This window comes from Peromyscus maniculatus, chromosome 6 (assembly GCF_049852395.1).
Source record: "Peromyscus maniculatus bairdii isolate BWxNUB_F1_BW_parent chromosome 6, HU_Pman_BW_mat_3.1, whole genome shotgun sequence".
NCBI classification, from domain to species: Eukaryota; Metazoa; Chordata; class Mammalia; order Rodentia; family Cricetidae; genus Peromyscus; species Peromyscus maniculatus.
This window is the reverse complement of record NC_134857.1, coordinates 109,241,890-109,257,437: the sequence shown is the minus strand read 5'-3', so window position 1 is coordinate 109,257,437 and position 15,548 is coordinate 109,241,890. Positions and strand designations below refer to the sequence as shown.

At 46.6% G+C, this 15,548-nt stretch overlaps 1 protein-coding gene across 3 annotated transcripts in view; it reads right to left on the bottom strand.

Moving 5' to 3' along the window:
• Elovl6 (ELOVL fatty acid elongase 6) overlaps window positions 1-13,231 on the bottom strand; it is a 114,207-nt gene extending 100,976 nt beyond the window's left edge. The window contains exons 1-2 of one of the 3 annotated variants that reach the window (XM_015993054.3): window positions 13,093-13,231; window positions 12,584-12,704 (exon numbers count right to left, since the gene is read on the bottom strand). In XM_015993054.3, the coding sequence (XP_015848540.1) occupies window positions 12,584-12,672 (89 nt within the window). In that variant the 5' untranslated portion in view covers window positions 12,673-12,704; window positions 13,093-13,231. Of the gene's footprint in view, window positions 1-12,583; window positions 12,705-12,859; window positions 13,013-13,092 lie in introns of those variants that run through there. The other 2 variants (XM_006970390.4, XM_076574976.1) reach the window with 2 other exon arrangements.
• Between the last annotated feature and the right edge of the window lie 2,317 nt (window positions 13,232-15,548).

Below are 15,548 nucleotides of genomic sequence, written 5' to 3'. Positions count from 1 at the left end.
ATAAATCCAGTTACACTAAACTTAATAGAAAAGAAGATAGGAAGCACTCTTGAACGCATTGGCACTGGAGACCATTTCCTAAATAAAACACCGACAGCACAGACCCTGAGCACAACCATTAATAAATGGGACCTCTCAAAACTGAGAAGCTTTTGCAGGGCAAAAGACACAGTCAATAAGACAAAAAGACAGCCAACAGATTGGGAAAAGATCTTCACCAACCCCACATCTGACAGAGGATTGATCTCCACAATATATAAAGAACTCAAGAAACTAGACATCAAAGCACTGAACAGTCCAATTAAAAAATGGGCTAAAGAGCTAAACAGAGAATTCACAAAACAAGAACTACAAATGGCTGAAAGACATTTAAAGAAATGCTCAACATCCTTAATCATCAGAGAAATGCAAATCAAAACGACTCTGAGATACCACCTTACACCTGTTAGAATGGCTAAGATCAAAAACACCAATGACAACCAATGTTGGAGAGGATGTGGAGCAAAGGGAACAACACTCCTCCACTGTTGGTGGGAATGTAAACTTGTACAACCACTATGGAAATCAGTATGGCGGTTTCTCAGAAAATTAGGAATCAAACTACCTCAAGACCCAGCCATCCCACTCTTGGGCATATACCCAAAGAATGCTGATACATACCATAAAGATACATGCTCAGCTATGTTCATAGCAGCACTATTTGTAATAGCCAGAACCTGGAAACAACCTAGATGCCCATCAACGGAAGAATGGATGAAAAAAATGTGGTACATATACACAATGGAGTACTACTCAGCAGAGAAAAACAATGAAAGCATGAAATTTGCAGGCAAATGGATGGAACTAGAAAATATCATCCTGAGTGAGGTAACCCAAACCCAGAAAGACAGTTATGGTATGTACTCACTCATTGGTGGATTCTAGATATAAAATGAACAATCAGACCACAACCCATAGAACCATAGAGGCTATATATATATAGCATGGAGGTCCGTAGGACGACTGTGGCATATAATAAATTTCAGTTTTACTCAATTATTGAAAAAAAAAAAAAAAAAAAAAAAAAAAGAAGAAGAAACTGGGTTTCAGCTCCCCAAGTGCCCCTTCTACTTTGAGGAGGAGTCTTTTTCTCTGTGTTTGCTGCATGTGTGCTTCTTCGCCCCTCAATAAAAGCCTTTCCTAAACTATTGAAAAAAAAAAAAGAAGTAAGGGAGACCACAGGTAAGCAGGGCCCAGATACCTGACTAGAGAGTGAAAATGTAATTTATGCTTCTTTCTAATCAGTACAAAAATACTTCAACAATTTTAGGGACCTAGAGAACAACCAGGTACCACCAAAGAGGTACCGTCACATCATCAGGAAGGAATAGCAAAATACAGGCTCCAGACAGCAGTAGTTTTGAAAATATGAACACAAGCCAGGCAGTGGTGGTGCACACCTTTAGTCTCAGCACTCAGGAGACAGAGGCAGATGGATCTCTGAATTCGAGGCCAGCCTGGTCTATGGAACGAGTACCGGGACAACCAGGGCTACACAGAGAAACCTGCTCTTGAAGGCAAAAACAAAACGAAACAAAAAAACCACCAACTACAACTGAACACAACCCTGGTTCACTGGTGTGGCAGGATGCTCACACTTTCTACAAATCATATACAGTAGGAATCTGGGGAAGATCTCCAGCCCTTCCTCCAAGCAAGTCTCTAATACAGGCTCCCTCATTTGAATGTATCAGTGCCAGATTTTCATAATCTTCAATAAATTCCTTAGTAATATCCTAATAAAAATTATTTAACTGCTCTAACCCAAAGATGCCCAATTGTTTATTTTTAAAAGTATCTACATAGATTACCAGGGGACTACAAATAGCATTTAAGGAATGCCTAAGAAAGGCTTTGGGGGGGGGGGGTCAGAACAGGCATTTTAAAATATGGACTGATAGCCTTGCAAAAGAATAAAGTACAATTAGAGTCAACTATGAAAGACTTTTTTAAAAGATGGAACCTTTGGATCAATATATAGAAGAATCCTTAGTCGTAGGGAACCTCAAGCAGTAAGAGTCACCCAGAGAGGAGAGGACGGACAGCAGCTGAAGGAAGTTCTCCGTTTCTGAACCTGGACCATCAAGTCAAAATAATGCATTGCTGGGTATGAAGTTCAGGGGCAGAGCACTTGCCTAGCATCCGTGTGTGTGTGTGTGTGTGTGTGTGTGTGTGTGTGTGTGTGTGTGTGTGTGTGTAAAGAACGTGTATCAAAATCATAAATCCCAAGGATTTAAAATACTAAATCTGAAAGAGAAATCACTGTGTAGCTGCTTACCGGAATAAGCTACTGACAGTCAATATTCTAACCCGCCCCTTGGAAACCAATGTTAGCATTCTGACCCGCCCCTTGGCGTCGCCGTGTGTCTTGATGTAAAAACCTTATTTTAAGGAAAAAATCCTCCCTTCCTCTTTCTCTTCTACCTTTCCTCCCAAGAAGTGTGCAGCCTCGACCCCCCACTTCCTCTCTCCTCTCCGTCTCTCTATTATAAAAAAACATTTCCACGCGGATGCAGTGTCTGAGTCTTGAATGACTGCCCACCGCTGCCCGCTGCCATGCCCGTCAGCCCGCCACTTCATCTGCCCAGCATGCCAGCATGGCTCCCTGTACTCGTAGGACATCCTGGCCCAGCCAGCTGGGGATCCCCCAGGAGCGCAAATTCCTAACACTGATAACCGAAGAATTAGATAACACATGCTTTACACCTCCGCTCCCCTTTAGCCACAAGGCAAGGCAGAGGCCTCCACTGTAGCCCACCTAGCAAAGTCCTGCCTGAACAAGCAAACAGAAAAAACACACCCTTATCCGCTTACCCTGGGCTCAACAGTAAAAGAACCTAATATGAGATATTGCCAAATTTTAGTGAACAGCCAGGCCTCTGCCACCAAATCAAAGATTCTTTGAACAATGACCAAATATTTCACGAAAGCATTTTTACAGTTCCCAAATGTTCGGGCACCATCATTTCATTGACTGGTAAAGCAATTTTATCATTGGCGTAACATGTAGAAAGACAGCATGCATTAGTAAGGTAATTCCATGTCCTTTACAGAAAACAGATTAGCAACCAGTGTCCATTGCTAGGCTGTCTGTCCTTCATATCGTTCATTAGGTGTGATGGCAGAAAAAGCAGCCTCTCAAAATGTTTCAAAATGTGATCGGCGAAGGCCTCTGATGCAACCATATTTACATTATCAATGTTTTCTCTTGCCAAGATCTTTCAAAGTGGATTATAGATTTCTTCCAGGTGGAGATGAAGCCATATTCCCTCCTATCACTCGGGACCCACCCATGGGCACCTGTCAGTTTGTAGGGCTGACACGGAGCCATCTGGAGTTACCTAAGAAACTGCATTATGATTCCAGAGACTCCTCTTCTCTCCTGAACCCACAGAGACCATGGTGAAGGACTGTAAGAGTGACGTGCTGAGCACAGCGCTGGAGACCAGACACACTTGGTCTCATTTAATCCTCTCGGCCTGCAGACAGATGACTTCCTCCCATCACCTTAGCCAACCAAAAGCCAAACGGGAACAGCAAGAAAGCATCTCCAGCTTGGAGAGGAGAGAAGCAAAGCAGAGACCACCCGCCTTCCACAGTGGAGCAAGAACCTCCAGCCATTCGAGGCCAGCCTGGGCTACAGAGTGAGTTCCAGGACAGGCTCCAAAGCGACACAGAGAAACCCTGTCTCAAAAAAAACAACAAAAACAACAACAACAACAAAAAAAAAACCAAAAACCTCCAGCCAGCCACCCCGAATCCACAGCCTATGCACTCACCACTGCACCATCTTGCCATAGCAAGTGCTCACTAACAGACCCATGAAAACCTGAAAAGTACAGCAGTAAGGAGGTCTGAAATTGGCAGGAAGCCAAAGAAACGCACAACCTGTCTATATCAAGATGAAGCCAATGCCCTCCTTCCTGAAGCAGCTGGCCCGAGGGTTACAAAACCCACAAGCACAGATGTTTCAACTGATTTGATACAAAATATCTTTACTGCATACACTACACTGGTCTCTTCTCTCTCTCTTTTTTTTTTTAAAAACCGGGTCTTACTATGTAACTCTGGCTTTTCTAGAACTCACTCTGTAAACCAGGCTGGCCTTGAACTCAGAGCTCTCTACCTGTCTCTGCCTCCAAGTGCTGGGATTAAAGGTGTGTGCCACTATCCAGCCACTAAAACTGGTTTCTAATCTGCTCAACTATGTAATTAGTGCAGTAGAGGCCATACTAATCCTCCCAGAGAAGTGCGTATCTCCCTAATGCATCCTAAGGTATGCAACTAGCTGGGTGGACAAGGACAGGAGGAATAATTTACAGGAACAAAAGGCAAGCAGACAGAAACCCAATCTCTCCGGACACCGTAAAGTAGAAATTAAAATGATGGGATATCATTCTGTCCTTACCAACTTATTCAAGATTTTTAACATGAATCATCTTCTTTGTTACAAGTCTAAATACTGCCCATCCTTGCCAGAGTATGAATTGATCCAACTTCTCTAGATAGCAGCCCTACTGTAAACATTGTAATTTGTTTGTTTGTTTGTTTTGTTTTCAAGACAGGGTTTCTGTGTAGCTTTGCGCCTTTCCTGGAACCCATTCTGTAGCCCAGGCTGGCCTTGAACTCACAGAGATCCTCCAGAGTGCTGGGGCTTGGCGTGCGCCGCCACCACCGCCCAGCTCATAATCTTTTAAATTAGGACTTACATTGCTCCAAAGGAAATTACTGAGTAAACAGATAAATATATAAAGACGATCATCCTCATCTTGGGGCAGGAGCAATGGCTCAGAGGTCCAAAGCACTTACCATTCTTGTAGTCAACTCAAGTTTAGCCCAAGTTGAATTCCCAGCACCCACATGGTGGTTCACAAGCACCTATAGCTCCAGTCCCAGGGAGTCTAACACCCTCTTCTGACTTCTGAGAGTGCCAGGCAGGCACCTGGTGCACATACGTGCAAGCAGACACTCATAAGATAAAAATAAATAAATCTGAAGATGTTCAAAGAATAATAACAAGATACTAGGAATACAACACTCGATATATTAAGAATGTTTACCTAAGCTGGGTGGTGATGGCACATGCTCTTTGATCACTGCGCTCAGGAGGCAGAGGCAGGCGGATCTCTGAGTTCGAGGCCAGCATGGTCTAAAGAGTGAGTTCCAGGACAGCCAGACCTGGACAGACAGACCCAATCAACAAAATACTAAATAGCCACTAATGTCAAAGTAATGTTAATTACTAATGTTTTATATGTAAAGACAAAACCAGCAACATAGAAAGGGGGGAGAGACAGTGTGAAAATGCCAACTACCCAGTGCAATGACTGGCACATGCATCAGATGCCTTAATGGAGAGAAAAGCCTTGGAAAGAGAACTGAAGGAAATGTATGGAAAGAGCGGCGGTTACCTAAGAATTAAAAGTGCCTTTCCCCCGGGTGTTTTTCCTAAGTGACTTTATTTATGTTTCCTATAACATGCACTTTTGTTGCTTTAGAGCCAGGGAAAGTTTCAAAAACAAAATTTAAGAGGTTTTTTTAAGCACTCACACTGTGGAGCTGACCTCTGAGAGCAGGACAATACCCAGCCAGTGCACCTGCAGACCAGTGACTGTTACCAGCAACTAAAACCTTCCCCCATAAAAGCTCGGCCACCGGCATCACCTGGGGGGTCTAGAAGCATCCGAGGAGCAAGAGGCGGACATCACAAAGGGACAGAGAGCACCGTTAGTGCCAAAGCCTAAGGGATGTTCCAAATCTCTGGGCCCGTGTTTTGGATCACACTGTCAATATCTTATTACTCAAGTGTCATTAAAGGTGCTGAAACTCAGGAACAAGCAGTGTTCAGAAAGCAATGCTTGCAGGGGTTAAAGTATTTACATGTTCACACTGCACCAAGGAAAGCAGACAAGGGCTTTCTGTAGTTACTCTGGGCTGTAAGTGTTTAGGAGCCACTTCAAGAAAATTAAGACAAGAGACACTTGCAGGTCATTGACTAAAACCACAGGAATGAGCTGGGCAACAGTGGCACATGCCTTTAATCCCAGCACTCGGGAGGCAGAGCCTCTGTGAGTTCGAGGCCAGCCTGGTCTACAGAGCGAGATCCAGGATAGGCACCAAAAACTACATGGAGAAACCCTGTCTGGAAAAAACCCCCCAAAACAAGACAAAACAAAAAACCCCACAGGAATGTCTTAGAGCAGCTAAGTTTTTGTGTGTATTGTCGTACTGACTGGACATTTATTAATATTTAAACAATAGGATGATTGGGCCTGTGTGACGCCCTCCCCAGTCTGAGCTTTAGGTAGACCAGAAGCTTGTTTTTTCACTTGTCCCTCTAGGGACACACACATGAAACCTGTTTTCTTCTGCGTAGAAAAACAGTACAAGTTTGGTTCATCAATGATCTCAAAAGAAACACTGCAATCAGTAAGCAGCCGCTATTAACATCCTTCCACCAAATCAAAGGAAACCTAGTCTACGTCCCTACCTCCTTACTTCACATAAAGTTGAGGGGAAAACAACCAAGTTGAAGTGGAAGGCACTTTCCTTTTATTGGGCTTCCTTCTTACTCTCTTTTTTCTTTTCTTTTTTCTTTTTTCTTTTTTTTTTTTTTTTGGTTTTTCGAGACGGGGTTTCTCTGTAGCTTTGCGCCTTTTCTGGATCTTGCTCTGTAGACCAGGCTGGCCTTGAACTCAAAGATCTGCCTGCCTCTGCCTCCTGAGTGCTGGGATTAAAGGCATGCGCCACCACTGCCCAGCCCTTCTTACCCTCTTAAGGTCATCTAAGCCAGTTTCTCTGTACTCTGTGATCTGTCACCATGTACCTGTAACAGTATTCAGTGGCTTCAAAAGAAGTCTCAAAATAGAAGTAAAACAAGTTTGGGGGACAAATCTTTTCATCAGCTCTTTGCTGTTTTCATTAAGCCTCCCAAAATAGGACCCTGAAATCCCAACTTCAAAGCATCCAGTGCCACTGACCACCCTTCACCTGGACATCCGTCACTCCAGTTAGCCTTTCCCATGTATTCAACATCCCTGTACAGAAGCTAAGCAACTGGGCTGACCAGATAGAAAAGAGGATTTTAACAATTATTAACCATTAAGCAAACAAAAAATATAGCAGGCCCCAGTTATTGCTGCCCCCCAACACACACACACACACACACACACACACACAGGGTTGTCTAAAAGAATCAGGAGTAGTGGTTGGATGGTGGTGGCACACACCTTTAATCCCAGCACTTGGGAAGTGGAGGCAGGCAGATGTCTCTGAGTTCAAGGCCAGCCTGGAATACAGAGCTAGTTCCAGGACAGCCAGTAAGTACTACACAAAGAAACCCCATCTCAAGAAAAGAAAAGAAAAAAAAAGAATGATTAGTAGTATGGGTAACTGTTCTATGTACATGTCTGAGTTCACCTAACAAAGATACTGGGAAGCAAATGGGAGTTGGCAGATCTGAATGCATGAAAGAGCAAAGGGAAGTGCCGAGGCAAGCTTAATAGACTGCTGACTGACTCCTATCAATAAATAGTAGCCCGGCTCACCCATCCATATGTGAAAGATTAAATAAATCACCAAGGAAGTTATTTTGGAAAACTAATTTCAGAAAGCACGTGGACCTAACATATTCCAGATCACTGACATAGATCATCTTCATTTTCCTTTGCTGGCTAATGACTAACTGAGGGGGGGGAGGGGGTTATTTCTTCTGCAGTGTTTGAAGGCCTCCTTCCCCCATGCAGTTTTTCTCGGGTTGAGCCCTCTTTCACAGAAATACATAAAGCAACTGTTGGAAATGCAGTGGGTTGACTTTGGGGTTCAATTCTAGTGTGTACCATGACACCTTTAGAATCAGCAATGAAAAGGCAACCAGCAATTTCCCAGAAACAACACCACCAACTGCACAGGAAGCCTGTGCAAAAATAAACAAACAACAAAAGACAAACAAAAACCCCTTCATTCCCACATACTAACTAACACAAACATACAGGTAGATAAGAGACTAATAACCAAGTAAACTATCTGTGTTAGTCGGGCTTTCATCCCTGAAACCCTGAACAAGGAAAGACCTGAGTACTTGAAAGTCCAGGTCAAAGTTCCCACACAGCCTTTTATTATTACTTCCTGTGTTATGTGAACCATGGTTCTCTTCCCTATAAAAGTGAGAGCCTTACCCCTCTTATCATATATGGCATTTGAACACACACACACACACACACACACACACACACACACACACACACACACACACCCGTGCACTGAAGTTCACTGGAAAGACTATCAGTTCCTTAAGAGCCCCCAGGTACCATGAGCTATGATTCTCCAAAATACGAGGCAGCTACAGACATGTCTGAGTTCAATATGGACAGAGTATTTTCCTCGGTAGTCAAGCCAAATCACACTTCCTGTAATGTTAATAACCACTCATGGTCTTCCAGCACTTTCCTCAGAGGTATACAGCAAGTCACATGGAAAAATTCTAGAACAATTCAAAGTCGTTCTCTCTACAGGAAAAAACACCCAAAGCTATCCATCTGAAAAAGTGTAGACAGCTAACACGGGTTTATATCGTTCTGGAACCCTGACATGCTGTGTCTCATTACTTTATAAACTTCATACACAGAAGAATATAGACGTGCAAAGTCAGTTTTCCCCCTTCGGTAAAAATAAAAATGTTCCCTCTGCTGGATAGCATTTCATTCTAAAACCTCGTCTCATAACCCTAGACTACAGAACAGAAAATGTGAAAAACAATAGAAGCCTTCAAGAAATCACGGCAGGAGAGGAGAAAGTCAGAAAAACATACAAAGCACTCAAAGCTGGTCATGTGGAGGATGCCAGGAGAGGGGGAGGGCTTCATGAGTTTCTAGGCAAGCCCTTTGATGACATCACCCCACATACATAATGTTACAGCAGTCAGCACAGGCCTCCCGCTTTCCTATTGGCGAACAGCGTGTCAGCCGACATCAGAAGATAATCATCATTGGCCAGACAATTACAACCGGAGCAACTAGCATCCACGGTCATTAGCACAAACCTGGCAGGCTGCAGGCAGGGAGAAGGCGCAGCCTGCTTTCCTTCTCAATGAAGTTTATGTCTCCTTTCCAGCCTTTCCGAGGCCGGGACAACAGCTGGGTGACTCTGCTCCCTAGCCAGCACCATTTACCAACTGAGTCAGCTCTTAGTGAGCACAACAGGTAAAGGCGAGGCATCTCAAAGAACAAAATGCTTCTCTGTCAACGCTGTTAACTCACTCTAAAACTGCAACTCAAAACGTTATTTGGAGCTAAAAAGCAGGCATTTTCCTCCACCTCATGTTAGAAAGGGCACCAGATAATATTACCCAGGATATTTGTAACTGGGTAATATTTTCAAGTTATGACATGGGGTGATTTTCCAGGGGAACACATACTTCCTACTTTGCACTGAAATTGCCATTCCAATCTATTCTATATATATATGAAACTATTTGTTCCAAAAATAAAGTCTACAATATTTCGTATCTAGGCCAGTAAGTATCAGGCTAAACATTTAAAGCAGCAATAAACCTCAGGAGCTTTCTCAGTCCAGCCCTCAAGTTTACACATAAACCACTCTAGAACCTGGGGCCCCATTCTATGAATGGATGCTGAGGTAAGCATTATATAGGGTGAGTTTTATCAGTCCCTTATTTTGAGCCCTCCTAAATGATGCTAGTTAGTGCGTTCAGACTACTGCAATGCAAGGCACCATACCTAGCTTCCCTGGTCCCCTCCCCCAGACTTCTGATGCTCTTGCAGGTTACTCGGTGGAGATACCGTTACAATTATCCAGCTTTGTTTAGACTAGGTCTAAGAGATTTTTTAAAAAACTGCTACAAATCAGTTCTCTAAAGACAGAAGCTTCTCTACCTGTTTTTCCTCCAGAAGCTATTTCTAAGCATTCTAAGGGACCAGGTCGAGTTAAAATGAGCCTTCATGATTTTCCAGCCATCAACTCTCCTCTGAAGAGGGTCTATAAGCCTTTATGACGGCACTCTCTTCTCAGGACAACATGAGAAAAAATCCTTCATTTTGTTCAAGACGTTTTTGGTTCTTGGGGGTTCTTGAGAGAGCAGGTGGAAGAGGCTTCGAAGGGAAAGTAGTGAGGTAGAAAGGGAAAGTGATGAGGATGAGCAAAGAAGGGGTAGATCCTTCCACTGTAATATGCAATCCAAGAATATAAAGTCAAAGATCAAAAGGCAGGAAGGGCATACATTCTAGTGTGACTACAGAGCAGGGTTCAAACCCCAAACAGGCAAGCATGCTCCAGGCGGCATGGATACTATGGGCAGGTACTACTGGCGGTAAAATGCGCGTTTTAATCACAGGACTTTGCAAGCATCTTCCGTGAATAAGGCGCACTGCTAAGTGCTTTGCAGAATGGGGGATGGGGGAGCAGAACCTTGCCCTCATCAGCCCATGATCGGCTACTAGAAGCCACAGGCACATATGTAAATATCCACCTCTTAAAAAGACAGGAAAAAGGGACTGTTCAAGAGCTAAGAAACATCAATCAGAGATTAACAAGAGAAAAGAAACTGGTGATTTGGGTCATTTTCAATTCCAAGAGGGCTAAGGACCTGTCCGGTTCTGACAAGAGTGGCTGTTACTTATTGGGTGTCCACGGAAAGAGGCGGGAAATGGTCCTGGGGCAGGCACAGGAAGTAGCCTGGGGCGGGGGGGGGGGGGGCAACAAATAGAGACCGTATTCACCACGGTGGTGCAAGAAAGGTCGGACAGTGAGTGCCATGCTCCTGCAAAGGCTGGGAACGCCGATTTCTGAAAGGCAGGCCCAAGTGGGATGCAGCAAGCGAGTGCTAACACACGCTGGGAAATGGGACCGGCGGGCTACTGGAGGAGGCAGGCAGGCGAGAGCAGAGCCGCAAGGGACGGTGACACATGGCCGTAGAGAATTCTAGGCTAGAAGCCCCAGGCTAAGGAGCTGTTCTCGGGCCACCGCCCCCCAAAGCTCCGGGCGGGAGGAGGAAGTGCACCTCTAGGACCCTCGAACGCCCGCACCAAGGGGCTGGGCTTCCTGCTGCGCCCTGGCCTCCCTATAGCCGCCCCCTTACGGGGAGATCGAGACTCCCGGGGTGCAATCACCCTCCAGATCCAGGCCCGCACCCTCGGTCTCGGCGTCCGGGAGGACGCCAGCGACAGCATCAAGCCAGCTCCGGGGCTCGGGCCTCCGGCGGGCAGCCGCCATGCCACAGCCCAAGTCGCGCGCCCCGGAGCCAGGCTCCGCCCGGCCGCCGCCGTAAACCGCCCCAGGGCCCAACTCGCAGGCTGAAGGCCAAGGGTGGGCGCGAAGGGGCGGGAGCCGCGAACCGTGGGCCGGACGGAGGAAATCCATCTCCCGGCCTCCGCCGCCCGCACCCCCGCCGGCTACTGCCACCACCCGCCCCAGTCCCGGGCGCGCCAGCGTCTCCGGTTTCCCATTGATGAATGGAGGGAGGGAAGGCAGGTCGCGAGCGCCCTCGCACGCGGCAGCGGAACCTCCCCCGAGCCCGGAAGCCCCCCGAGGGCCAGCCACTGCGCAGCCGGGGGACCGCAGGGCTTGCACTGAACGGGAGGGAAACGTCTCCACCACAGCACCGTCTGCGGGGGAAGGAGGGACCTCCCTTGTTAAATATTGCAAGGTGACACTGGATCGCCTCCCACTCGGGGATCTTTTTTTTTTTTTTTTTTCTCTCCAAAAGACTGACAGAGGGAACACAGTAAACAAGATGTTCTCTCAGATTCCAAGTTCTGGGAAAGGACCCCCAAGACTGCCTGGCAAGACCTTCTTCCTAGTACCCAAACTCCGGCCGCTCCGCACTGAGAAGTGTGTCCAAAAGGCGTTTCCTTTACACAGAAACTTAATAATGGCGTGGCTCCACTTGCTCGGGTTCATTCATTTTTATTGCGGTTTTCATTGTCCCCTCTTGCCCGATGTCTTTAAGAAACCGGAAAGTAATCGGAGTGGGGAAGGGGTCCTGGACCCCAGGCATCTACAGCTGGGGGCGGCAGTCAGGGGAGGGCAGTGAAGTGAGGACTACAAGGAGAAAGGAAGGACACGAGGGATGGGGAGAGGGAGAGGACCAGAGAGAGGTGGGTTGGAGAGGGTTAAAGGCAGCGGAGACCGGGTCCTCCCTCCACTGCCTTGCACGCTCCAGTTGCCGGAGACCAAGCAAAACCCCCAAATCTAGGCGAAAGCCGGGAGACAGACAGCACAGGTGGGGTATCTGGATTGTAGCATGCGTCTGCCTCCCTTGTCTCTCGTATACCATTCCAGGCACACATATTCTATGGTCTACGTTATATAATCTACACAAAGATGCCCGCGTGGCCGCGGCTCAGACAGGGCACCCCCAAACTGCACGCTTCATGCAGCCTCAGACTCCTGCAGACATGAGACTCGAGTACTCCTCGATCTGCTTGCTGGCTGCTGCCGTCAATCCACCGCTCCGCTCACGCTCTCATCGGGAATACCGACATTTATGCACTCTCGGGAACAGTATCACGCGAAAAGCATCACCTACCAGTTTTCCTGCATCCACTGGATGGCTTCATTCTCGTTGAACTGCTTTTCGAATTCATATTCTTGTAAAGTCAACACTGACATGTTCATTGGGGCTGATCTTCGGAGTCGCTACGTGTTCTCTATACAAAATAAAAAAATCTGTAAAGAGCCTTTTATTTTGAGTGCTCTCCTGTCTGCTTCCCCCACCCACCCCCCTAGGTAGTGCCCCGCCGTCAGTCTCCTTGGCGGATCTCTCTCTCCCGGCCTCTCAGCTACATCCAGGGTTGAGCATTGCCTGCGCCTCGGCTCCCAGCTCCTGGCTCAGGGGCTCTCCTCCCGGCGTCCGCATCCACCGTAGGAGGAAATGAATGCCTTGCGGTCTTAGTGCCCGCACGTTTGTCCATCACGCTTTTTACTCGTCTACAGGGAAATCTCCTCCCCCTCGTGCGATCGGGAAAATTAACCCTTTGCGCGAGAGGGCGCAGAAGAGCAAGACCTCCCCTCGCCTTGGGGGACAGTTTTGTTTACCAGAAGGTGGTTGGAGGAGTGGAGGAAGGGCGCCGAGAGGGAGGAAGTTGCCTGGAGGTCATCCACAAGCCCCTTCGCAACCTCGTGGGCCGCCCTGTCTGGCCTTTGAATGAAGTTCAGCGTTCAAGGCGCAGCTGGGAGACGCGTGGACCCGAAAGCTTGACGAGTAAACAATTGGGAAATAGTAAAACCTGCCAGGTCTCTCGCATGAGAACTCCTGGCAAATGAACGTGAAGATCACTCTAGGCGAGCGCGCCTCCCCGACCCCGCAGCAGCCTTTGAGACCACCTTCACGGGACAACTTGGGCGTGTTCTCATGTTGACCGCGGGACCGGGTGGCCCGCGGACCCTTTAGGTCACATGCAGACGGGATGCTGAAGATGAGGACCTGGGGAGTCAAGGGTGACTGGGAGGCGGAAGTGGAAGAGCCAAGAAGAGTTAGATGGAGGTTTGGGTACCTGGGGGGGAGGGGGGGCGAGATAATTAGCGAACAAAGAGGGAAGGAATTTGGCATACAGAATTAGGCCAATTCTACTGGTCTAAAGCCAACACTTTATCTGTTTGCTTTGCTTTAGTTCTGCTTTATTCTTGTGCTCCTAGGAAGAACAGATTAAAATAGGAGAGGGGATGAGTGTCAGGCCGATCCCTCTGAACACGCATCACACAGAAACATCGTTTTAACCTTACCTTTCCCATATACCTCTCTTATTTTCCTGGGAGATAGGATTTCCTATTCCTAAAAGAGCGAACGAAGTGAGAGACAATGAGGTACCTAATAATATAATATTTGGATCCAACCATAAACAAAAGGTAGTGATCAGCAACCTATTAGTTTAATTTTTTTAATGTTTTGGGATTTTGTTTGTTTGTTTTGGTTTTTTGAGACAGGGTTTCTCTGTGTAGCTTTGTGCCTTTTCCTGGAACTCACTTTGTAGACCAGGCTGGCCTCGAACTCACAGATATTCGCCTGCCTCTGCTTGCCTGCCTGCCGAGTGCTGGGATTAAAGGCGTGAGCCACCACCGCCCGACCATGTTTTTGGTTTTTCGAGACAGGATTTCTCTTTGTGGCCCTGCTGTCCTGAAACTTGCTTGGTAGTCCAGACTGGCTTTGAACTCAGAAATCCGCTTGACTCTGCCTCGGGAGTTCAGGGATTAAAGGCATGCGCCACTATGGCCCCGCTGACAACCTATTAGTACCTTCTGTGATGTTCATTTCCTCACCTACCAACTAGTGGGAAGACAGGGCTCTTCATCCAAACGTAGAATAGAAAATTCTAGCCTTTGAAAGAGGAAACTGGAAGAAAGATCTCTGTAAATAAGGAAGGTATTTTTTTAACCAGATTTTTCTTTTTCTTTTTTTTTTTTTTTTTGTTTGTTTGTTTGTTTTTCAAGACAGGGTTTCTCTATGTAGCTTTGGAGCCTGTCCTGGAACTCACAGAGATCCGCCTGCCTCTGCCTCCCGAGTGCTGGGATTACAGGTGTGCGCCACCACCGCCTGGCCAGAATTTTTTTAAAGATTTATTTATTTATTATGTATACAGCATGTATGACTGCAGGCCAGAAGAGGGCACGAGATCTCATTACAGATGGTTGTGAGCCACCATGTGGTTGCGCAGAATTGAACTCAGGACCTCTAGAAAAGCAGTCATTGCTCTTATCTTCTGAGCCATCTCTCCAACCCAGAAGATATTTAAAGAAATAAAAAAAAAAAAAAAGAAGAAGAAAGGAAGAAAGCTGGGTGGTGGCGCATGCCTTTAATCCCAGCACCCAGGAGGCAGAGGCAGGAGGATCTCTGTGGGTTCCAGGCCAGCCTGGTCTACAGAGCAGTTCCAGGGCAGCCAGGGCTACACAGAGAAATTCTGTCTCAAAAACAACAACAGCAAAAAGAGTTGGTCTCTCTTTGCCAGTAATCTCAGCATGACATTGGAGGCTGAGACAAGAAGATTGGTGCAATTCAAGGTCAGTCTGTGACACCCCTCCCCCATCTCAAAAAAAAAAAAGGGAAAAAGCTAGGTGTGGTGGAGCATACCCTTATTCCCCAATACTCTCTGGAGTCAGAGGCACATGAATCTTCGTGAGTTTGAGACTAGCCTGGTCTAATAATGAGTTCCAGGTCAAGTCAGCCAGGGATACAGAGTGAGACTTTGTCTTTTAAAAAAACAAAACAGCCGGGAGGCGGTAGCGCACACCTTTAATCCTAGCACTTGGGAGGCAGAGGCAGGTGGATCTCTGTGAGTTCAAGGCCAGCCTGGTCTCCAAAGCAAGTTCCAGGAAATGTCCAAAGCTACACAGAGAAACCCTGTCTTAAAAAAACAAAAAATAAAAAATAAAAATAAAATAAATAAATAAACAAAACAAAGCTGGTTGGTGGTGGCGCATGCCTGTAATCCCAGCACCTGGGAGGCAGAGCCAGGCAGATTTCTGTGAGTTCAAGGCCAGCTTGGGGTACCAAGTGA